This window comes from Scyliorhinus canicula, chromosome 7 (assembly GCF_902713615.1).
Source record: "Scyliorhinus canicula chromosome 7, sScyCan1.1, whole genome shotgun sequence".
Classification (NCBI taxonomy): Eukaryota; Metazoa; Chordata; class Chondrichthyes; order Carcharhiniformes; family Scyliorhinidae; genus Scyliorhinus; species Scyliorhinus canicula.
In genome coordinates this window covers 55,607,696-55,632,026 of record NC_052152.1, presented here as the reverse complement: position 1 = coordinate 55,632,026, position 24,331 = coordinate 55,607,696, and the positions used below count along the sequence as shown (strand labels likewise).

At 42.4% G+C, this 24,331-nt stretch overlaps 1 protein-coding gene across 4 annotated transcripts in view; it reads right to left on the bottom strand.

The window, feature by feature from the left end:
* Positions 1-24,331, bottom strand: part of dcaf6 (ddb1 and cul4 associated factor 6) — a 191,470-nt gene that overhangs the window by 65,004 nt on the left and 102,135 nt on the right. For 3 of the 4 annotated variants that reach the window (XM_038802065.1, XM_038802067.1, XM_038802066.1), the window contains 4 exons: positions 16,847-16,906; positions 13,193-13,310; positions 12,371-12,486; positions 8,279-8,648 (listed from right to left, as the gene is read on the bottom strand). In XM_038802065.1, coding sequence (XP_038657993.1) covers positions 8,279-8,648; positions 12,371-12,486; positions 13,193-13,310; positions 16,847-16,906 — 664 coding nt within the window. The remainder of the gene's footprint in view (positions 1-8,278; positions 8,649-12,370; positions 12,487-13,192; positions 13,311-16,846; positions 16,907-24,331) is intronic. The other variant, XM_038802069.1, reaches the window with a different exon arrangement.

Below are 24,331 nucleotides of genomic sequence, written 5' to 3'. Positions count from 1 at the left end.
TTAGAGAGAACCTTTTGGTATGAATATGAAATTGGTTAAAAGTTGGGAGACAGATAATAAAGATGGTGGATATATATTTTAATTGTCAAGGTACGACTAGTGGCATTGCCCAAGAATACGTATTGGGGCTTTCACCTTTCATTCTTTATTAATGACTTATCGGAATTGAGAGCTATATACCCAAATTTGCTGACAGCACTAAATTAGGTGGCACGGTAAGTACTGTAGCAGGGAGCAGAGTAACATGGATAGATTAAATAAGTGGGTAAAACAATGGCAGATGGTGCCCGTAGAGTGTGGTCGAGGCATGCCCGATGAGGCATTCAAGAGGAATTGGATTATCAGAAAAGAATATACAAGCTATAGGGAGAAGGTGGGGGAATGGCTCTTGAGGGAGCCAGCACAGGCAACAGACAGAAAGGGCTTCTGCTGTGCTCTAACCAATCAATGATTTAATGCAGGGAACTTCAATACCATCATCTTTGGAGTCAAGAAAAACAGAAAACAATATTTTTGAAATGGTGAGAAAACAGGGACTGTGGAGGAACAGAGAGATGTTATGGATCCATACACCAAAATCAATACAGGTACAGAAAGCAAAAAAAAGGGACTGGAATGTTGGCCTTCATCACAAGAAGTTAAAATACAAAGGAATAGAAATTATGCTACAGTTCTATAGAGCTCTAATTAGACTGCGTTGGAATATTGTAATCAGTTAGGGGAATCACTGACACCAGGCATTTATCTTGAAATGGATGTGTACAGATTAATAGAATGATATAGGGGCAATATGGTTAAATTATGAGGATGGATTGCATAGTAGGCTTGAGTTTCTTCACGTATGCAAGATTAACGGATAATCTAATTGCAATGATTAAAAGATAGTTAGATAGAAGTAAATTATTTCCTCAGAGGGTCACCCAGAACAAGGGGGCTGAAACGTAAAATTAGAGCTAGGTTGTTTATGGGTGATATCAGGAAGTAGAATAGTTGAAATCTGAAATTTACCTCAAAAAGCTATTGAGAATAGATCAAAGGAAAATTTTGAAACCAAGATTGGTAGATTTTTTTTAGATCGAAGTATTAAGGGATATGAAACCAAGGCAGGTAAATGGATACTGATTGGCCATCATTTAACTGAATAGTGGAACAGATGCAAGTGACTTAATGGCCTACTTTTACTCCGTTGCTCTAGATAGTATTATTTGGGAAATAGCCTAATGTTTTGGGAGTTAGTCAAAATGTGTGTATAGAAAAATCATAATTAAAGAGAAGGGTTGTAGAGGCTGGGCCTTTAAGTACATTCAAGGCTGAGATAGACAGATTTTTGATCAGCAAAGGAATCAAGGGTATGGGGATAAAGTGGGAACGTTGAATTGAGGATCATTACAAGATCAATCAAGATCACATTGACTGGCAGAGCAAACTCAATGGGCCAAATTAGCTACTTCTGCTCCAGTCTTATGGTATTATAGGTTCAAATTGGATCCCCAATCAGCTCATTAACATTCACTATTTTTACACTACCAGTCACATCTGTAGGTGGCACAGAAAACAAACATTTACCAAGTCCAATATATACCATGACAATATTGGCATGGCAAAGTAGCTTGAGATTTAAAATAATTGCGAATAAAGCTATATTTCCAAAATGGCGCCTCCGGGCTTTGCAGCCTGGAGATTCCAAGTCAACCCTGCTGGAAGATTGAATAATAATGGTCAAGCACATGAAGCAGAAGGCAACTAAACACCTGTCCCCAACAGAACGAAAAAGGATCTTATTTACCTCCACCACTGAAGGTGGCATCACATTTTTTGTCCCTGTTTGTTGGACTACTTGTCTGTAAACAATATATCTCAGAAACTAATGGGCATATTTCAACAAAACTTAGTACACTGGTATTGTCCAAGGGAGAGGGGATTAGTTTTTGGCAAAGATGCATATCCTGGAATTTTATGAGGATTTATTAACATGGGGTTATTGGGAAAATCGTCTTTTTTTAAGAATGTTTTATTTAGAATGTAGTGGAATTTGTCACAACTATCAAAGTATGAGCAGAGTTTTCTGAGCAGGTTATTCGGTGTAGATTGGCCCGATGAAAACCCCTATATAAAATTTTTTTTTCAGCTTTGTAGCTGCAGAGCATCAACCAGGCAGAGAAAAGCCTGGAAGAGCTGTGTAACTCTAATAATCTTGAGTTAACACAGTGTGGCAGAGGTATGCGCTCAGAGTGTCCTCTTCACTTGTTGCAAATTTAACCATACGAGGTTTTCAGTCTCCGCCAGACATTGGAGCAATTATGCAAGTTGTCATTGTTCTTTGATTATCAATTGAAGTCAGGAAAATATTTTCTATTTTTTCTGAAATTTGCCACAGCTTTTTTCAATTCTCCAAGGGGTTTACTTAACAATTACTAATAGGACTGCATTGGCACCAATAGTTTTCTCTCTCTACTTTTCAAATGCTTATTGAAACTGATGCAAAGTAACCCAACAGTACTCCACAAAAGCAAAACTTATAACGTCAAGCACTTTGGTTGTGTAGGTATTAATAGTAACAGGGGAAAAAATATATTAAAGTGATCAAGAAAATTTAAGTGATCGATTAAAAATATGAGACAGCTTCTTTACTCAGGGTTTGTGCAGAATATTATATGACACTGGCGTCTAAATTATTTAGAAAACACTATGGGCGGGATTCTCTGTCCCACCACTCATTTTCTGATACAGCATGCCCCCGTGGGCAGCAGGATCCTCCGTCCCGGCAGCCGGTCAATGGGGTTTCCCATTGTGGGTACCTCTACGCCGTCAGGAAATCAGCGGGCGTGAATGCACTGCCGGCGATGCGGAGGATCCCACTGACAAGAGAATTCCACCCTCTGTCTTTCTGGGGTCATTTGTTAATGCTGTTGGGGAGGGTTTAAACCACCTTGGCAGAAGTTGGGAACCAGGATGTAACAAGGTGCACAAAGAAATTGGAGAGATAATACTAGAAATAGTAAAATAAGGTTTAAATTAGGTTCACTAGATTTGTACACAAATGCATGGAGTGTTTAAAATTGGGTTGATTACCTGTAGGCGCAGATAACCAGGTAGGAAGATAATGTTGTGGCAATAATGACTTGGCTCAAAAAAAAGGCAGGATTGGGTAATAAATAATCCTGGACACAAGGGCCAGGATACTCCCCCAACCGGCGGGCGGGCTGTACCGGCGGCAAAGAGTGGTGTGAACCACTCCGGCGTCGGGCCGCCCGGAAGTTGCGGAGTCCTCCGCACTTCCGGGGGCTAGGCCGGCACTGGAGTGGTTGGCACCGCGCCAACGGACCTTCAACAGCTGGCGCATGCACGGGAGCGCCAGCGTTTTCTGGCGCATGCGCAGAACCGCTGCCGTGATCCCTGCGCATGTGCAGGGGGTTTCTTCTCCACGCCGGCCATGGCGGAGCTTTACAGAGGCCGGCGCAGAGTACCCCCACAGCACAGGCCCACCCGCAGATTGGTGGGCCCCGATCGCGGGCCAGGCCACCGTGGCCCCCCCCGGGACCAGATCTCTCCCCCCCCCCCCGGATCCCCCCCCGTGCCCCCCCTCCCCCTCCCCCTCCCCCCTCCCTGAGGACTCCGCAGGCTGCCCTCAGAGCCAAGTCCCGCCGGTATGGACCTTGTCTAATCCACACCGGCGGGACATGCCAAAAACGGGCGGGCACTCGGCCCATCAGGGCCCGGAGAATCGCTGGGGGAGGGGCGGGGGCACTGCCAACAACTCCCGACCGGCGCAACGTGATCCCAACCTCCGCCAAAAAACTGGCTCTGGAGAATTCGGCAGCCGGCGCGGAGCAGTGGGGAGGGGGGTCGGAGAATCCAAGCCCAAGGTGTTCGGGAAAGTTACGGGAAGGGTGACAGTATTTTTTTAAAAAAAATTTAAGGGCCAATTTAGCATGGCCAACCCACCTAACGTGCACATCTTTGGGTTATGGGGGTGAAACCCACGGAGACATTAGGAGAATGTGCAAAGTCCATGCGGACAGTGACCCAGGGCCGGGATTCGAACCCAGGTCCTCAGTGTCATAGTCCCAGTGCTAACCACTGCTCCACCGTGCTGCCCTGATAGAATATTATGGTGCTAAAGAGAGAGGGGGCCAAGTGTAGTATCTTTCTGCTCAGAGCAAAGAAAAAATCCAGGTACCATCAGGCTATTGGACGTATTCTATAGGCCACCAATTAATGGGAAAGATATAGAAAAATAAATATGCATGGACAATACAAAGAGGTGCAAAAACTACAGAGTAATTATAACAGGGATAGTAAGAGTGACTATCCTCGACATCAAGGCAGCATTTGACTAACTGCGGCATCAAGAAGACCTGGCAAAACTGTCAATGGAAATCAGAGGGTAAATTTCCACTGGTTGAAGACATAACTAAAACAAAGAAATACGATTGTGGCTGTTGAAGGCTAACCATCTCAGTCCTGGGATATTGCTGCTGGACTTTCTCAGGATAGTACCCCACTCAACCATCTTCAGCTAATTAATCTTCCTTCCATCAAATGGTTAGAAGTGGGGATGTTTGCTAATTAAGACACAATGTTCAACTCTTCAGCTACAGAAATAGCCCATGACACCATGCAGCAAGATCTGGACAACATTTGGGTCAAACAAGTGCAAGGTACTGACCATCTCTAGTGAGAGATTCTAACCATCTCCCCATGGCATTCAATGGCATTGCCATGACTGAATCATCCATGATCAACATCTCCGGGGTTACCATTGACCAGAAACTGAATTGCACCAGCTATATAAATAGTGGCTACAAAAGAGGGGGTCAGAGGCTGGGAATTTTAAGGTGAATACCTCACCTCCCAGCTCTCCAAAACCTGTCCATCACCTACAAGGAATAAGTCAGAAGTGTTTTGGAATACTTTCCACTTGCCTGATGATTGAAGCTTCAATAAAATGAAGCCTCAAGCTCAACATCAACCAGGACAAAAAGCCTGCTTGATCAGCACTCATCCACCACTTTAAACATTCACTCCCTCCATCATCAATACATAGTGGCAGCAGTGTGTACTATGTACAAGATGCACTGCAGCAACTCACTAAGGTTCCAGTGACAGCACCTTCCAAACCCACAACCTCCATCAGCTTAGTACAAGGGTAGCAGACACACAGGAACATTACCTGCAAGCTCCTCTCCAAGATACTTGGAACTATATAGTCGTTCCTTCATTGTTGCTGGGTCAAAATCCTGCAAATCCCTTCTCAACAGCACCATGAACATGATAGGTTTATCTGCACCAGACGAACTGCAAGAAGGCAGTTCACCACGACTACCTACAGACAATTAGGAATGGGCAACATAGCTGGCCTTGCCAGCTATGCCCATATCCCACAAAAGAACTAAAAAGAAAATCCTAATGTGGACTGGGATAATAATAGTGTACAAGCAGAGAGGGGAACGTGTTTCTGAATTGTGTTCAGGAGAATTTTATGGAGCTGTACGTTCCTAACGAGGAAGGAAGCATTGCTGGCAATGAGGCAAGACAACTGGAAAATGTCAGTAGGGAAGATTTAGGAGACGGTGATAATAATAATATTTATTATTATTCTTTATTCATAATATTTATTGTCACAAGTAGGCTTACATTAACACTGCAATGAAATTACTGTGAAAAGCCCCTAGTCGCCACATTCCGGTGCCTGTTCGGGTCCATGGTTTGAAAATTCAGAATGTCCAAATTACCTAACAGCACATCTTTCAGGACTTATGGGAGGAAACCGGAGCACCTGGAAGAAACCCACGCAGACACAGGGAGAACGTGCAGACTCGGCACAGACAGTGACCCAAGCCGGGAATCAAACCTGGAACCCTGGCACTGTGAAGCAACAGTGTTAACCGCTCTGCTACCGTACCGCCCCTAAATAGCGAGGTTTTAGGTTAGCTATGGAAAAAGGCAAGGAGCTACCAAGTGTAAAAATCATTAATTGGAGGAAGGAGAATTTCAAATGGGGCGAGAACAAATCAAGTACAAGATAATTGGAATCAAAGCTTGGAAAACAAAATTGTAATGCAACAATGCATTACAAAGCCAGCACTGATTTTTTTAACATAAATTCAGAATACCCAATTCTTTTTTTTTCCCAATTAAGGGGCAATTGAGCATGGCAAAACCACCTACCCTGCACATCTTTGGGTTGTGGGTCGTGAGACCCATGCAGACACGGAGAGAATGTGCAAACTCCACATAGACAGTGATCTGGGGCTGGGATCGAACCCGGGCCTTTGGCGTCGTGAGGCAGACCTGCTAATCACTATGCCAACGTGCCACCAAGCGCGGATTTGTTAAAAGCAAATTATGTTTAACTTTTGATGAGACGAGAGGTTTGATGAGGATAATAAGGTCGATGTAGTGTACAGTCAACTCCAGTCATTCGTGACCCCTGTCTATTGCAAAATCGTTTACCCACGTGAATGTGCATGTATGCCAAATCTTGGTTCACGGCTCCAAAACCCTGCTTATCCGTGATTTAGACTCCCTCATGTTAAACTGTTAGCCTATTATCTCTCGTCTTTTCCACGTCTCTGCACATACGTAAATTCACGATTCGTGATTTCACCCTACGTGAGATTTTGCAGGAATGGGACCCTCGCGAACGACAGGAGTCAACAGTGTATGGACTTCCAAAAAGCTGCTTGATAAAATACAGGGTACCATAGAACTAGTTTGTCAGCAAAGGTAAAACCCATGGGATCAAAGGGACAGTGGCAGCATGGATATGTCGCTGGCTGAATGACAGGAAACTGAGTATTGATGAACAGCTGTTTTTCCAGATCAAAGGAAGGTATATAGCAGGGTTTGTTAGAGAACACTGCTTTTCTTGATCCATAATAATAATCTAGAGTCGAGTGTGCTGGGCACAATTTTAAAATTTGCAGATGACAAAAACATTTGGAAGTATTGTGAACCATGAGGAGGCTAGGGATAGTCTTCAAGAGGACATGAACAGGCGAGTGGAAATGGTGGACACCTGCCAGATGAAATTCAATTCAGAGAAGTGTGAAGTGATATATTTTGGTGGGAAGATAATATAAAATAAAGGATACAATTCTAATGGAGATCCAAGGACAGGGGTGTAAGTGCAAAGATTGTTGTAGATGAGATGGCAGGTTGAGAAAATAGCTGTTGGGATCCTGGCATTATAAAGAGAGCAGTATAGAGTGCTCTGAAAGCTAGTGATTTGAAACAAACCTGTTGGACTTTAACCTGGCGTTGTAGGACTTCTTATTGTGCTTACCCCAGTCCAACGCCGGCATCTCCACATTATAAAGAAAGGCTTAGAATATAAAATCAAGGTAATGATGAACCTTTCTAAAACTGGGTTCAGCCTGAAAATGAAGTATTGTGACCAATTCTAGGCACCATATGTTAAGAAAAACTGTGAAGGATCCCGGCCCCAGATCATGTCCATGTGGAGTTTGCACATTCTCCCCATCTGCTTGGGTCTCACCCCACAAACCAAAGATGTGCAGGGTATGTGGATAGGCCACACGAAATTGCCCCTTAATTGAAAAAAAAAATTGAAAAGGAAAAACTGTGAAGGCATTAGTGAAGGTGCAGAAAAGATGGTTTCAGGCATGAGGGACTTGAGGGTAGACTGGAGAGGTTGGGGATTTTCTCCAAAGAGAAAGTTGAGATGTTCAAAATCATGAGAGGTCTGGGAAGAGTAGTTTGGGAGACGTTTTTCCCATTAGTGGAAGGGTCAGAACCATAGTGCACCAATTTAAGGTGAATGGCAAAGGACCAATTACAACACGAGGAAAATCTTCCTTACACCGTGAATGCTTAGGATATGCTTGAGTGTGTGGTGGAGGCAGATTCAATCATGGCTTTCAAGAGGGCATTGGATCTTTATCCAGAGAAAAAAAAGTGACAATGAAAGCAAGGAAGTTGGATGAGCCAAGTTGCTCTTGCGGACAGCTGGCATGGACACAGCGAGCCAAATGGCCTCATACTGTGTTGTTATGATTGTTTAGATTCAATAAATAATGGGAATCTGCCAGCAATGATGTTGTAGCCAAAATGACAGGTCTAGCAATTTAATTTCAACACAGGCAACCTTGACTCTTACCAATGAAAACTATAAGGGGCAGCATTTTAAATTTTGCTTATTTTTAAATTTAAATCTATTCTGAATTACATTAAAGTTGATCCAAATAATTGCTTTAAGTAAACATTCAGTAGGATGATCACGTTTGTAACTGGTTTAAAATAGCACATAACTTACCTATGCCCTGGTGCTGACCTAAACCTTGAAGATGGAACTAAAATAGGATCATCATCACTGTCATCAGTTTCCCGATTGGCAGATATTCTAGTAGACTCATCCTGATTACTCAATCTTACTGGTTCCGATTGCGGTGTAGATTCAGACATTCTATTGCAGTTCTCATTATGTTCTGAACTTTGGCAAGGTGTTTCTTCCGGTTGTTGTAAGCTTCCCCCATCTGAACCTGCTGATGACTGGCAGCTAGAATGTATTAACTGGTCCTTGCTCTCTGTTACATTTTCTTCTCTGTTGGTTTCATCGACCTCCACGTGTCTCACTTTGCAAACTCGTTTACCTGACTGTTCAGATAATTCAGTTGCCGAAACATCTGTAAAAAAACAAATACCACAAAGTAACAAATCAAATGTGACTGATAAAATTCAAGTTCACAGGGTCAATTCATGAATGAATGAAATCTGGTTTAATGTGAAATTTCAGATTGCAATTATCAGATGAAGGCACTTCCTTTCCTCCACTAATCCATAGATGAATTACTAATCAAAATTGCAGACTTCAAATTTAATTAACTAAATTGCACAATCGTAACTGTTTAGAATGTGTGCATTTTTTATTTTTGGGCAGTGACTAGAAGATGAAAGAAGTTAAACATTGTTATAGATATAACAAACCGGTAAAACAATTTGAAGAGCACACCATTGCCGCATTCTCCACTAGATTATTGGTGTTTGAATACAAGTGAGTGAGGAACTGGCATGCTTTTAGGACACAAAGAGTACCCTTAGAATTCCAAAATGGCATCCAAGGTATGTGTGTATCATGGTTATTTGGCACAAGCGGCACCAGCCAACTACCTCTCAAACTTTCATAGCTGAACAGATTTAGTACTTTGAAGGGCCTGCACATCAGCAAGATCTAAAGGGATCATTAACTGTTGGTTGCTACTCAAAAACAGCCTACTACATTACAATTTATCCTCTGGAATGAGTGCAGAGCTTTGCTAAGATTTCAGGCTTCCACATGATGCTGGGGTGTCACTCATTGCATGATGCCATAAGTCAACTTTGCCCTATACTGGAACCAAACGGTTCTCCACTTCCTCAATGTCCAACTGATGTGCAACTATAGGCAGTGAATCATGCAGGTCAATGCCAGGTACCCTGGTTGCAGTCATGATGTCTTCATTCTGCAGCAGTCCGTTGCATTAGATTCACCATGGCAAAGCAATGAGCGGGTGCTAAATGACGAGGGCCATCTGCTGATGACACACATGGCTGGTGGACAATCCAGGCAGAGATATGCAGCATGCATACAATGAAAGTTATGCTCTCACAAGAAACATGATAAAGCAGATCATTGAAATAACAATGGAACAACACTTCCAGTGCCTCGATCACTCTGGAGGGCCCCTGTAATACTTAACAGAGCAGAAATCAAGATTTGGAAAGTAAGTCCCAAAAGGTCCAGGTTGGATGAGTATGATAAGGGAACCCAGCTCTCCAGCATCACTCCTAATATTAAACAAACTTGAAAGCAAAAGCAGCAGCATCAGTCCTGTCATTACAAACTACTGTTGAATAAGTGAACATTGAAGTTATAATGAACGTAAACAAATGAGAAAGAGAAAATATTTTTAATAATTTGTTTTTGTACATTTGTATCGATTGCACAAAGACAAAATCAATTTTTTTCTGGTTTAACTCTTCATATTAATAAGAATGTTTCTCAGTCAAAAAGACTGGAGAAGTTCGGGGAATCCTGCTCCAGGCATGCTGTCAAATGGCAGTGGGAGCAATTAGCTGTGGTGGTGGCAGCAATGGGGAGGTTGAGGAAAGATGAGGGGAGCGAGAGGGTGAGAGATGCAGTGGCACCAGAAATGTTATGAATCATCAAAGTCAGTGAATGCAACTTGAAATCCCATGTGCTATCAACAACTGCCCTATTGGCTTCAGTGGTTTCAGAGGAACACCAAGATGACAGTGATGATGATGAAAACACACTGTCATTTGATTTCACAATATCAGCCGTCTACTCAGTACTGATAATTCATGGGGTTGGATTCTCCAAAAATGCGGCTATGCCCCCACGCTGCCGTAAAAACGATGGTGTTTCACTTCAGACTGTTCTAAAAATAAAGTCCAATTCACCTACCTGCAGGGGGCTTCATGCAGCTTTGGCTGCGAGTACGGGCCCCCGCACTTCCGGTTCTGAGTCCGCGCATGGCGGCAGCCTCCAGCGGCCACGCCGAACGCGATGGCGGATGTGGACCAGTGAACAAGGTCTCACTGATATGCCCCATGCCACTCCATATGACCTGCCCGATCGCCGCCCCGGCCGCCCATAATGCCCCCCCTGGTGCTTGATCCCTCCGCCCCACCACCAGGGCAGTCCGCAGCTGCCACACACGAGTCCCGACCGGCCAAATATGGTTAGCACAACGCCATCGGGAATTCGGTCGGTGGGGACCGGAGTATCGCTAGGAGAGCCTCTGACAATGGCCCCCCAGCTATGCCGCGTAATTCGCGCGCAAGCGATTCTCTGGGGACCGGCGCTGGGCCCCGATTGTTGCGTAAATGTCAAATCTCCGCCCTGCGCCAAACGCGATTTTGGTGCGGGACTGCGCAGAATCCAGCCCCATGTATTTTGGGGGATAGCATAAATACAGGATCTGGTTGTGGTAAGACACCAGGCATGAATGCACTGGAGACAGGGCAGGGGGCTATGGAGAACACAGTTGTCAGTTCACTAGAAGGCAAGATTGCGCACAATTTTGCTGTAAAGGATTCAAGATACGGACTTCAAACTGGGTAGTCTACAGCAGACGACTAATGGGCATACATAACAAAATGCTCGCCAGAAAGCCGTTGTTCAATTGCATAGAACATGGAGGTGTCCAGCACCAAGCGCATTGTTTTTACAGTACAAGTACACTTGTGGAACCTCCCATGTGCAGCAACTCATGATGGAGATATCTCAGCTTCCATTGCAGCTCAATTAACATCCACCCAACATCTTACTGCGGCAGTTGGAGGAATCTCAGACTGCTGTCTCGTGATTTTAGCATGAAAGCACAGCCTGCTAACATCATGGCTGGAAGCGACAAGTGTGCAAAGGGGCACCCAGGATGTCATAACTCTTCTGAAAACTTTTCCCAAACAGAACTAGTCATAAAGATACAAATCCCTGTTCAGAGCCCTTTGCTCCCTCAACTTTGCTCTTCTAACAGTTGGTCCTGCCCTGCATGTTCTCTGCTCTTTCTCTCAGACATGCTAAAGTCCAGATGAAGCCTAATTAGACCACCCACTTCAGGGAATAACTGTGCCGTAAAGACAGTTAAAAGTACTTCAGTCCCTATAGACTTCTATTATTTGGAAGTTATAGAATTGTACCAACAGCAAGAAAAATAGTGCTGGTGGTGTGGTAGCCCTTTAAGTTACTTAACGTTGTTCAGCTGCGCACAGTCAAGAGAGGAAATTGGCTGGAGTGCAGAGTCCCAAAATGGCAGCAACAGAATATACTCTGATTGACATCATCATATGCCTGTTACAAATACCTCCAGTGGATGTAAGTTGGGGTGGAAGTATGCTCACACAGTAATGATGTGGAGATGCTGGCGTTGGACTCGGGTGAGCACAGTAAGAAGTCTTACAACACCAGGTTAAAGTCCAACAGGTTTGTTTCAAACACGAGCTTTCGGAGCGCAGCATTCACCTGAGGAAGGAGCTGCGCTCCGAAAGCTCGTGTTTGAAACAAACCTGTTGGACTTTAACCTGGTGTTGTAAGACTTCTTACTGTGCTCACACAGTAATGGCCAAACTACAGGCGTTATATAGTCCAATTTCACACCGTAGCATTTTATGGTGCTCATTTACCAACATGCAGTTTCTGACTGACTTGCTATGTACAACCCATTTTGTATACCTTATTATGGAAAATAGTAACTTTGCATTGTGAATTAGCATTAAACAGCTGAAAAATGTAAACCAGAAAAGGATTTTTTTCCTTATCTGAAGATTTATTTTAACTAATAAGATTTCAGTTTTCCACTTTTCATAAATTCCAGATAGAAAGTCCAGGAGCAGCAAATCTTACTTGAAGTAATTATTTCTTCCGAAGGCTCCCCTGGGCTTTGTATTTGCTGTGATTCTTCCCGATTACTTTGTTTGCTTTGAATTCCAGTCCCTCTGGAAGTTGAAGCTGAACTGTTCCTAGCATTTTAATAAAATGAGCTGTCAAAACAGACCAACAAACTAATATTCAGACTACTGCAAGGAGAACTCCAACATTCACTGGGATAATTATTCTGCAGTTTTGCATTTTGCTTTATTCTGTTTCTTACAAATTTTACTGTTTGTGAATCAACACCAGTAAAAAAGTGAAAAACAAAGAATATCAATTCACAAGAAATTTTCAGGCCCTCAAAATACCACACCGATATCCCCAACGTTCTGGCTGTTGCTGTGAGAAAACAACCAATATCCCCAAATTAAGTAAATGGCCATTCACACCTCTAAAATAAATATTTGCCTCAGCAATTGAATAATTTAAGAACAGACAAACCTAAAATACGTGCCAATAATCTGCTATTAACAAAGTGCAAAACCTATTTCCAATTGGGCATAGTTGAAAAACAAAAGTAGATTTTCAGTTGGAAGTAATTTAAAAAATATATATATTATCTTTAAATACATGATCTATTAAATTCATTATCTTGACATAAAAATAATTTATAATTGTATTTTAGGATGACACAACAACTACAAGGTGAACATCTAAACAACCATTGAACATACTTGTGCGATTGCTATTTTTGATCATAAAACAAGTAGATGAAGCAAGGTAAACAATATCATGGACGTAAACATCAGCAAACTGCTAACAAGATTGCCTATTAATGACAGATGCTATACTTACCACTCATCTGTAAAGTCCAGCTTGATTGTGCTAGTAGTAGTTCCCTCTGTACTATAATGCAAACTAAGAACTGGTTCAGCACCCACCGTTCTAAGGCTAGAACTATCAGCACCACTACCTGAAAAATAAGAAAATCTCATATAAGGATACTTTACACAGGACTGACAAAGAAATTCTAATTTGTCTCAGCTACAGATCAGAATTATAATAATTTCAGAAAAACCCACAAGATCAATTACAGATTAAATGAATGAATGAATTTAAGAATTTGAAATTAAAAATCCCTTTGCAAAAATACTCGAGGAATTAAACCAGGAAACAGAAGTTAAGAACTCCTGCCACACACTGAAAAGTATTTATAAAGAAAAAAGGCAAATCTATAAAAGGTACAAATATTTAAATACTCATTGAAATTTAATTGCTAGTTGAATTTATGAATCCAATCTTTAATTTGTCCAGGTTTCTCAATAGTATTCTCTTGCACACAAGGAAAAATGTGAAACTAAAATAAATGAAGAACTCTAATACAGGAACACATTTGGTGTATATGCTGTGCTGATGCAAAGAATATATCAGTTGAGTTTAAATAGTCACTGAAATGTTTGTTGCTTACCAAAGTGCTAGGTTCTCTGAAACATTGCACAAGTATTTCTCCAGGATTGATAAACGAACCCAAGATTATAATTGCTGTTGTCAATGATTTTACTATACATGGTAGTGGTAGAAATACCATAATCATCTGAAGTCAGATATCCAAATATAAAATTAAATTTTAATGTTTGTATGTCCTTTCCAAGGTAAAGCAGACTTTTTTGATCATGTGCTGCTGCTAGGAAGCAACAAACTGAGAGACATTTAGCAGTTACAAAATTGTTGAAATACTTTAATTTAAATATGAAAGTTTTGAAAAAATAAGAATTTATTCATACATGGTCAGGCTCCTGGCTGAAAACAGTGCTATCTGCCAAGTCTGCATTTGATCTGGAAACTAAATTCCCCTTATATGATGTATATATATATATTATATATATAATATATATAATTCCCAAAAGGTTTTTCCCCTGTCACCAGCAACTATGAAATGACAGGAGGCTACCATTCAGTCTATTGTGCCTGCTCATTTCATCCCAATTTAGAAAAATTTCCTCTGGCTCTTTTGCGAATTACCTTAAAATGATCTCTCTTGTAGGAAGACGGGAACAGAAAAAGATTGAAACACTGGTTGTGTCTTAGAACATATATGTTACAGGAAGGGGGAGGAGGAGAAATAGGAGCTGTTGTATCATGCTATTATTGTAGAATTATAGCTATCCAGGCAGGAAGACACTAGTTATGATTAAAAACACAAGCCTTCAATGAATACCAAATAAATAATACTTTTAGGTGAATAACTTAATGGACCCGATACGTATTAGGTTAGAATATCAGTGCAGATGTGGGAGAGTGTTATTGTCCAGAATCATTAAGTGCAGGTTTCTCTGACTGTCATGAAGCCTTTTCTCCTTCAGTTCATAATTTCAAAAGCCACCTTGTGATTACACTTGACAACCTGTGGGCAAGGGTTCTCTGGGAAAAGCCTTAACTATGAAGGAAGTAGTAGCGCTGAGGGCAGGAGACAGTGGAATAAACAGCTAGTGTAGTTGCGGGTGTGGGGTGGCTAGAAATGCTGACAGATCAAGGAGGGGTCAGGAAAGATCTGGGGTTTGTCAATGATGGGGGATTTTTACAAGGCAAGGCTTTTGGACCAAGAGGGTATATTACTGCTCCTTCTGGCTTGCAAAAAGTGTCAAAAATCACTTCTATGGGTCCAGCCCTTCTGGCCTCATTTTACTTTCTAGGTTTTCTGAGTTCTAGGAAGTCTGGCCAACATGGGTTAAAATGAAGACATGCAGTCTCCTTAAAATTCTTCAGTAACTGATCTGCCTCCTGGGAGCAGATTGGTCGCTGCCCCATGTCCTCTCTGTTGAAACTGCAAGTGGGAGGATTGGCTTGCTGTTTTAAATTAATGTTTTTATTTCCAACCAACACAAAAATCACTTTCTTTGATTAAACTCACCCCCTATGTTTCTGGATGTGCAACCAAATGATTCTCTTCACATAGACTTTTGTTTGAATTTGCTGAAGTTACAGACACATTCAGGTGAAATAATATTTAAAAGGCCTTGGAACACTACATTGCTAGCTCAGCATCTTAGAAGGTATAAAAGCAAAAAGATAAATACAGGAAATTTGAAATGCAAACATAAAATGCTGGAGATACGCTGGAAATGTAAGTCAACATCTGTCATTAATGTTTTGGGTTTGATGAAAGATTACACACCAGAAATGCCACAGTCTTTTTAACAATATTAATTAATTTGTGTTTCTTCAGCATTTTCATTTCTTTATTTTGGCTGTTGTGATGCTCTCAGGCCTCACACTCCTTACTCTACATAAACATATTCAAACTTTGATTCCTTTTTTCTATCTTGCATCAATTCTCTCGCACACACATACATCAGCTCTGAGCTGACTAACCTACATTAGCTCGGACAAATTTAACTTTTTTCCCCCTTGTGTTCAAATTGCTTCATGGCCTCACCTCCCCTATCCATGTAGCATTCACCAGCTCCATAACTCTCTGGGAATTCTGCATTTCTCCATCTCTGGCTTCTTGCACATTCTAAAGTTCATTTGGTCTATAACTGATCACCATACCTTCAGATGTCTAGGCCTCAATCTCGGTCTCTCCATTGCCACTGTTAGGATCCTCCTTAAAACCAACCACTGATTAGCCGTTATCACTGCTAAAATCTGCTTATTTGACTTGTTGATTTTTGTCAGATTATACTCGTGTCAAGTGCATTGAGGAATTTTCTACAATACAGGTGCTACAGAGCTAAAAGGTGCTGTTTTTTTGCAATACTGTATCTATGCATATTGATATTCCCATTTTCAAAGAAACCCAAAGTCTGTTGAGAGAAAGTTTAAGCATAGTAAGAAGCTTTCTTTAAAGAAAAATAAACTTATTTTTTGCAACTAGTTTATTTACGTTGAATGGTCAGCCCATATCTCCCCTGGGAAATCAGTGAATAAAGGAATTGGAGATCAAAAAAGGAAATAAAGTCCTTTTTTAAGTAAATTTTATTTTGTCTTCAAGATGAGCATTTAGTGTGAAGGGCAAAAAAACATATTGGAATTGTCACACTGATGCAGTCAAGGATCTCGTCTGATGTTGCAGTTAAGACTCATAATTAGGATAACAGCAGATTAGTTCACTACATCGGATTCATCCTGGAACTAATATAGGAGAGTATACCAAATATGGGTGCAAAATTAGAATTATATGGTTTTTAAAAATGTTAGAGGTTAAGTATGATAAGGGATAAGATTGTAATGTAATGCAAATTTTAAAGCAAAGTCTAATTATATCGAAGTATATGAATCAATTCTTTGCTTCACACAGCAGGTAATAAGGAATCAAAACATTGGAAGGGAAATTTATTCGATGTCTACTCAAATAAAGTTGATCAGAATGACAGCAATTTGCCAGAACTGAAACTAATAAACCGGTAATGCAAAATAAAAATAAAAATTTCTTCAGACAATAGATGAAGTCATGGAGGAGTTAATGAAGAAATATGTGTTTGTACACATATCTCTTGCTGCACGCACCCTGTTGCTCATCAAGTGACATGGATCCAAGCTGTTTGTTTACCACAGAAGAAGGGGAATCTGAAACAAAAATTAGATTTAAACTTAAAAATTAAATTGCACTTGTGAATATTTTTCCCTCCCAAGAAAGAGTGAATATTTTTCCCCCAAGCAAAATAAGCCATAAAGTTCAGAATACCTTTTTATTAAAAAAATATTTTTTGCAAGGTGAGATATGACAGACTTTACGCTGTGACATAATTAATGGAAACTGGAACAACAAATCAATAGAATAATGGTTTTTCTCAAAGGTAAAACAATTTCTTGCACAACGAGGGTTATATCAATTTCACGTTGCAAATAATTTTACTGTTTGATTTTAATAGTACTGATATGATTTGTGTTTAGTATTTAACCTACTTCCAGGTGGAAACCTAAAACGTAAGCTCAGCTTACATCGAAATGAACTACAATGAGCCTCAATGCCACTGAGAGGAGAGGGGAAGAAAATGTGCTGGACTTTTGTTCCTGAATGATACATAGTCATCCCAGTGAAAAATGTGCAAATGAGGATAGGATTGTTGCTAACACTCAACATCCAGGCTCACACATGAAGAATCAACATTTGACAGAGGCATTGGAAGGCAAAAGGTTTGTTAAAAGAGATGGATTTCAAGAAAGTTTCCCAAGGTGGTGAGAGGTAATCGCTGAGAATTAGGGACGGTTTCCTGAGATTGGGACTGAGGCAACTGAAGGCTCTGCCACCATTAACATTGCCTTGTCGTCCTCTGTAACCTCATATAATACACCATCAGTTTCTCTCTGTACTTTTGATAATTTTTTTCTTTTTCTATAGATTCCAGTCCAAATTATCTAAACTTCCACCTTTTCCTGTACAGCGTGATTTATGCTTTTCTTCTAATGATAAAAATCATTTCTCTTTGGACTCTCAGGTTGAATAATCAAATTGGATATCAAGGTAAAATATCGAAGTTGGTCACTGCTGATTTATCCACAAAGTAGCTTAAAAGCTCAGTTTTTGAAAAAATAACCAGGTTCCCTTGCTGCAGAGAATGTTTCAACATTTGAACGGTATACTACTTAGAACTCTGGTTCGTTCACCAAGAGGAGCAGGAGAGTTCCCCCGCATTCCAACTTCACAATAAACTCCCGCCACACTAGCAATAAGCCAACCCCAACCCAAACTGAGCTCGCCATGACCGCCATGCTACTGTATGCTCCCACTGACCAACTGCACCAACTTCTCAATTTCTGGAAACTAGCCCTTGCACTCCCTTGCTGCTGCCGACACCAAGCTTTTCCCTCTGGCATCTGTACTGGCAGAAAGCAAACTAAAAAAAAAACTGCTCCAGATTTTCCAGATATTGTTAGGTAGCCTCACCTGTTCCCTTGAAATATTGGGGACATCATCTTTGTATGCTCAAATATGTTTTGGTTATTTTGGGCCAATGAGAATAGATGGATCAGCAATCTGCCACTAAATATAAACTACAATTTTCTTGGTAACATCCAACTCTGCAATCTAGCAGAATTGATCCGTAGTAAGGAACTAGCTTTACTAGCAGCAATGGAAAATAATATGGAACAAAATTATGCCTGAAATATACCTGATATATTGGTCGGAGTTTTCCGGCAGCTCCCTGGCGGGATCTTCTGGTCCCACCAACAGCGCACCCCCGCTGTAGGTTTTCCGGCAGCAAGGGGTGCATTCAGCAGGAAACTCCGTTGACAACGGCAGGATCAAAAGATCTCACTGCTGGCCAATGGCAGGCTGTGCAGAAAATCCCGCCCTTTGTCAGCAAAGATTATGCCCACTACTGGATTAGATCTCTAAAAAAACTAAGACGGAGCAAAATTGACACTAATAATATACTGTCACTATTTAGTTCCTGTTAGATGAATAGCTCTGTGAAATAACTGCTACCATTAGCAATGGTTTTTAAAAAGCAACTTTCAATGATCACAAAAATTTGGTGTGTCTATTCCTAGTCAATCACCACAATTTCATTATTCCTAGGAATGTTATTTTAGTTAAATATATGTTTCAGATGTTTAAATTATTTGGTGTAGATTACTTATAGATAAATAAGATATTCTCGGCCTGTGAAATGATATTGCAATTTGTCTTGCTCAGAATTTTCAACTAAACTATAACATTGCGATCTGTCCAGGACTAAAAATCCAGGGAGTGGGAATTCAAATCCCAGTGTGAAATTGTTACTTTGAACTCACTTAAAAACCAGTTTAAGTAACCACAAAGCTAACAATGTTTATAAAAACTAACTGATTCATTGATGTCCTTTAGGAAAGGAAAGCTGCCATCTTTCTGGCTTATACTTGACTCCAGACCCACACTAATGTTTTTGACTCTTAAGCATCCTTTGAAATGGCCTAACAAGCTACTCAATTGTACAATGACAAATACGAAAGAAAGAAATCATGGCCTGGCCTAACCAGTAATGCTTCCACCTCAAGAATTAATTTTTAAATGACAAAAAATGTGAACAATCTGCAGGACTCCAATTTGCAAAACAACTTTAGCATGATTTCACACTATAACCATAGCTGTGGCTAAGCAGTTTCATTTTACACTGCTGTTGCAGTTAGTGAAACTGAAGCCTTCTAAATCCAGAGACAGATTCTCCAATCTGGCAATGGATTGAAGTTGAGCAGGCAGGTTTAGTTTTATAGTTAGCTCGAGTCTTAACACCAAACTTGTGTTCTGTACATTTAGGGTGGATATGAAATCAAAATAGCTCCACACAATGTTAAACTTGCAGCCAGGATTTTGTCTGCTTGCATATTTGACAATCTATAATGTCCCTCCTGTCAAGTCCATTCAGCTTCTTGGGCAGACAAATCACAAGGTGGGCTCAGGGCTGTCATAATATACACACAAGTATGTGATGGTGCACAGACAGCCATTGATTGACACACAGGATGACCAATGAACACACAGAACACAGCAGCCAATCACCAGACAGGACACAACCACTATAAAGCCAGAGGGCACTAGTTTCCCCGCTCTCTTGGGATCCAGCCTCAGACGGTCAGAGTCCGTGAGCAACAACTAGAACATCCACCATGTGGTAGTAAGATAGTCTGGTCAGGTTAGCCTCAGGTCTCCAGTCAACTCAGAATAGTGTCAACCCACAGTTAAAGTAGTTAAGAGTTCAATAAAATAGAGTTGCATTTCTTTAAGTGTTGGATGCCTGTCTCTCTCACTGCTACACTAAACACAGTCCTCGCAGACCCAGCTTACCCAACACATCATGGTACCAGTGAGTTATGTTAGAGTTTGACGGACATACCTTGAGATAGTCTGCCTTTGACCAGCGATCAGCCATTCCTAACATGGACAGCGTCCGCCCTCCCCTGCTGATCTGCATCGCCGGCAACCTCGGTGCAAACTGGAAGATCTTTAAGCAGAGGTTTAAGCTCACCGACCTCGAAGTCGCATCGGATGTCAGGAAGATTGCTCTCTTCCTCTCTACAGCCGGGGACCACACTATCCACATCTTTAACACCCTCACCTTTGCTGAAGGCGAGGACAAGACAAAGTTTAAAACAGTCCTGATGAAGTTCGACAGCCACTGTGACATCGAAGTCAACGAGAGCTTTGAACGCTAAGGGTTCCAGCAGAGGCTTCAGGGTAAGGATGAACCTTTTCAGTCCTTCTTAACCCATCTCCGTACCCTCGCGCAGTGCTCCAGCAACTACGGCTCCACTTCCGATTCTATGATCCGCGACCAGATCGTTTTCGGGGTCCACTCCGATCCACTTCGCCAGCAGCTCCTTAAAGTTGAGCAGATCACCCTTTCCATCGCCATCGAGACCTGCGTCCTACATAAGCACGCTAATAACCGGTACTCCCATATCAAGGCAGCAGAGACGGCGCGGCAAGGCCCCCACGATGCGGAGCGGGCGCAGGCTGTAAAACAGCTCCAGGACCTGAGTCTGGATGAAGGCAGCCATTTCGCGCGCTTTTCCCGGGCTCCTGTGCATGCGCACAACGACCAAGGGGACGGCGAGGCCGATGACCAAACTGCGCAGGTGCGCACATCGTTCGACCGCACCATGCATGCGCGGTGGCGCACGGAGCGTCCTGACGTCGGCACCATGACGTGCAACAACTGTGGCTACGCCCACTTAAAGCGACAATGTCCCGCAAAATCTCTACGCTGTCTCCAGTGTGGCAAGTTTGGCCACTACGCAGCCCTGTGCAGATCTGCTCAACTGCCCAACACACGGCGTCCCAGCTGCAGCGCAGGAACGTCCGGTGAGTACAGCAACCCGTTGCAGACTCCGACATGGTTCCAGATCCTGACACAGAGGGCCTCGCATCCCCTTTCCGGGTGGGCATCATCACCAAGCATACGATGCTTTCAGCCAAGAAGGTGAAACAACTCCCAGTGATGAGCATTGATCCGGACGATGAGTGGTGTGCCACCCTTACGGTCAACAAGGCTCGCATACGCTTCAGGCTGGACACCGGCGCTTCAGCGAACCTCATTTCAAAGTCTGACCTGATCCGCGTCAAGCTGAGCATTCATCCACCGGCCTGCCAGCTTCTCGACTACAATGGCAATGCCAGTGGCTCATGCCAGCTTGCGGTATCCCATCGTTCTTCAAAAGCAACCCTGCATTTTGAAATTGTATGATCCAACAGAGCTTCCTTGCTCGGTGCTCAGGCCTGCAAAATCTTGAATCTTAGATGACATCATAGCACAATCACACGATGCGGAGCGGGTGCAGGACGTAAAACACCTCCAGGGCCTGAGTCTGGATGAGGGCAGCCATTTTTCACGCTTTTCCCGGGCTCCTGCGCATGCGCGCAACGACCAAGGGGACATCACAGCGTCTTCGAAGGTATGGGCACACTCCCCTACCGATACAAGATCCTTCTGAAACCGAATGCCACACCTGTGGTTCATGCACCGCGTTGGGTGCCTGCACCCCTTAAGGACCGCCTCAAGCAGCAGCTGCAAGACCTCCAGGACCAGGGCGTCATTTCTAAGGTCATGGAACCCACGGACTGGGTTAGCTCCATGGTTTGTGTCAAAAAAACCGTCAGGGGAACTTCGCATTTGTATCGACCCCAAAGATTTGAACCGTAACATCATGAGGGAACACTACCCTATTCCTAAACGAGAAGAGCTAACCAGCGAAATGGCTCACGCAAAGTTTTTCACGAAGTTGGAGGCCTCCAAGGGGTTTTAGCAAATACAGCTGGATTCGCCCAGTCGAAAGCTGTGCACATTTAACACCCCGTTTGGTCGTTACTGTTATAATTGGATGCCCTTTGGCATCATCTCCGCCTCGGAGGTGTTCTACCGAATAATGGAGCAAATGATGGAGGGCATCGAGGGGGTGCGGGTGTACGTCGATGACATCATTGTCTGGTCCACAACTCCTCAGGAGCACATCGATCGCCTCAAACGAGTGTTCCATAGGATCCACGAGCTTGGCCTCCGACTCAACAGAGCCAAATGCTCGTTCGGTCAACCAAAATTCGTTGCCCGCCACAGAGACTGAATTTATAGACTGAATGTTGCATTACCTTGTGATCCGTTTACACATCTGTACATATTGTTTTTTCCTAATTTGTTGTATGCCCTCTATCTGCACTAGATACCTTCCCATGTAAATACATTCACGTACTTTGTATATAGTCAGGCTCCTACACATACTCACTATTTATTGACCTATACACATTTTTTTTTTTTTAAAGTAAAAAAAAAAGGGGGCGGGGAGATGTCATAATATACACACAAGTATATGATGGTGCACAGACAGGCATTGATTGACACACAGGATGACCAATGAACACACAGAACACAGCAGCCAATCACCAGAAGGACACAACCACTATAAAGCCAGAGGGCACTAGTTTTCCCGCTCTCTTGGGATCCAGCCTCTGAGACAGTCAGAGCCCGTGAGCAACAATAGAACATACACCATGTGGTAGTAAGATAGTCTGGTCAGGTTAGCCTCAGGTCTCCAGTCAACTCAGCATAGTGTCAACCCACAGTTAAAGTATGTATGATAGTTAAGAGTTCAATAAAATAGAGTTGCATTTCTTTAAGTGTTGGAAGCCTGTCTCTCTCACTGCTACAGTAAACGCAGTCCTCACAGACCCAGTTTACCCAACACATCAAGTGGGATTTCTAGCAATAACGTCAGGATATTGAATGTGATCCAAGTTTCTAAAGCCGGTTTTGGATTGATTAGTGATTTGGGCCGGGTGAGGAAATGAAAAATGAAAATCGCTTATTGTCACGAGTAGGCTTCAATGAAGTTACTGTGAAAAGCCCCTAGTCGCCACATTCCAGCACCTGTTCGGGGAGGCTGGTACAGGAATTGAACCATGCTGCTGGCCTGCCTTGGCCTGCTTTAAAAGCCAGTGATTTAGCCCATTGTGCTAAACCAGCCCCATCCTTTACCTGAAATGCTTGGGGCCCAGAGGGTGGTGGGAGTTTGGAATTTGTTGCCTGAAAGGGTGGTGGACGTAGAGGCCCTCGTAACATTTAAGAAGTATTTAGATGTGCACTTGTGATCCCAGGGCATACAAGACTATGGATCAAGTGCTAGAAAATAGGATTAGTATGGTTAGGTGGTTGTGATTGACTGGCGCGGATGATGGGCTGAAGGGCCTTTTCTGTGCTGAATGATTCTATGACTCTATGACTGTTTTTTTAAAATCATTTTCCCTCCATTGACCCAATTTCAATTGCAGGACAGTTGCTTCCTGACAATTATTGGCCATTGAGGGAGTTGGCAAGTGGTATGTTACTGAGGCCCAGCCGTTAAAAACAGCTGACCTTCCCTTTTTTGTTTTGTGGTATCCCTATTTTTTCTTCTTCTATAAATTTAGAGCACCAAATTCTTTTTTTCCAATTAAGGGGCAATTTAGCACGGCCAATCCACCTAGCCTGCATATCCTTTTGGGTTGTGGGGATGAGACAGGCGCAGACAAGGGAGAATGTGCAAACTCCACACGGACAGTGACCCAGGGCCGGGATCAAACACAGGTCCTCAGTGCCACGAGGCAGCAGTGCTAACTATTGCACCACCATGCCACCCTGACCCTTCCAGATACCACTCCTAGAAAGGTTGGTTGTTCACTTTGCAGTGTTCCCACCTGCAATTCAAAATAAAGCTCTGTTTGAATTTTGCACAAAAACAGTAAAATTATCTATCATCCCAAAATTGGAATTCAAAAGTATCTCTAACATGTTTCAATTCACCTTGTTCTTTACAGCAGACAAGGTTTTATCATGAAAATATCATTTAAACATTCAATTTCTTTTTCAATGTATTTGTGCTATACATAGGAGAGTAGACCAAGCACTGGTCAACATGTTTCTACACTGTAGAAAGAAAGCTGTAATCTCTGCACAGTAAACTACTTCATGTTGCAATTTACACTTATATATGCTCCAGTAGTGGCAATACCAACAGGAGAACCATCCCCTCGCACCAAAA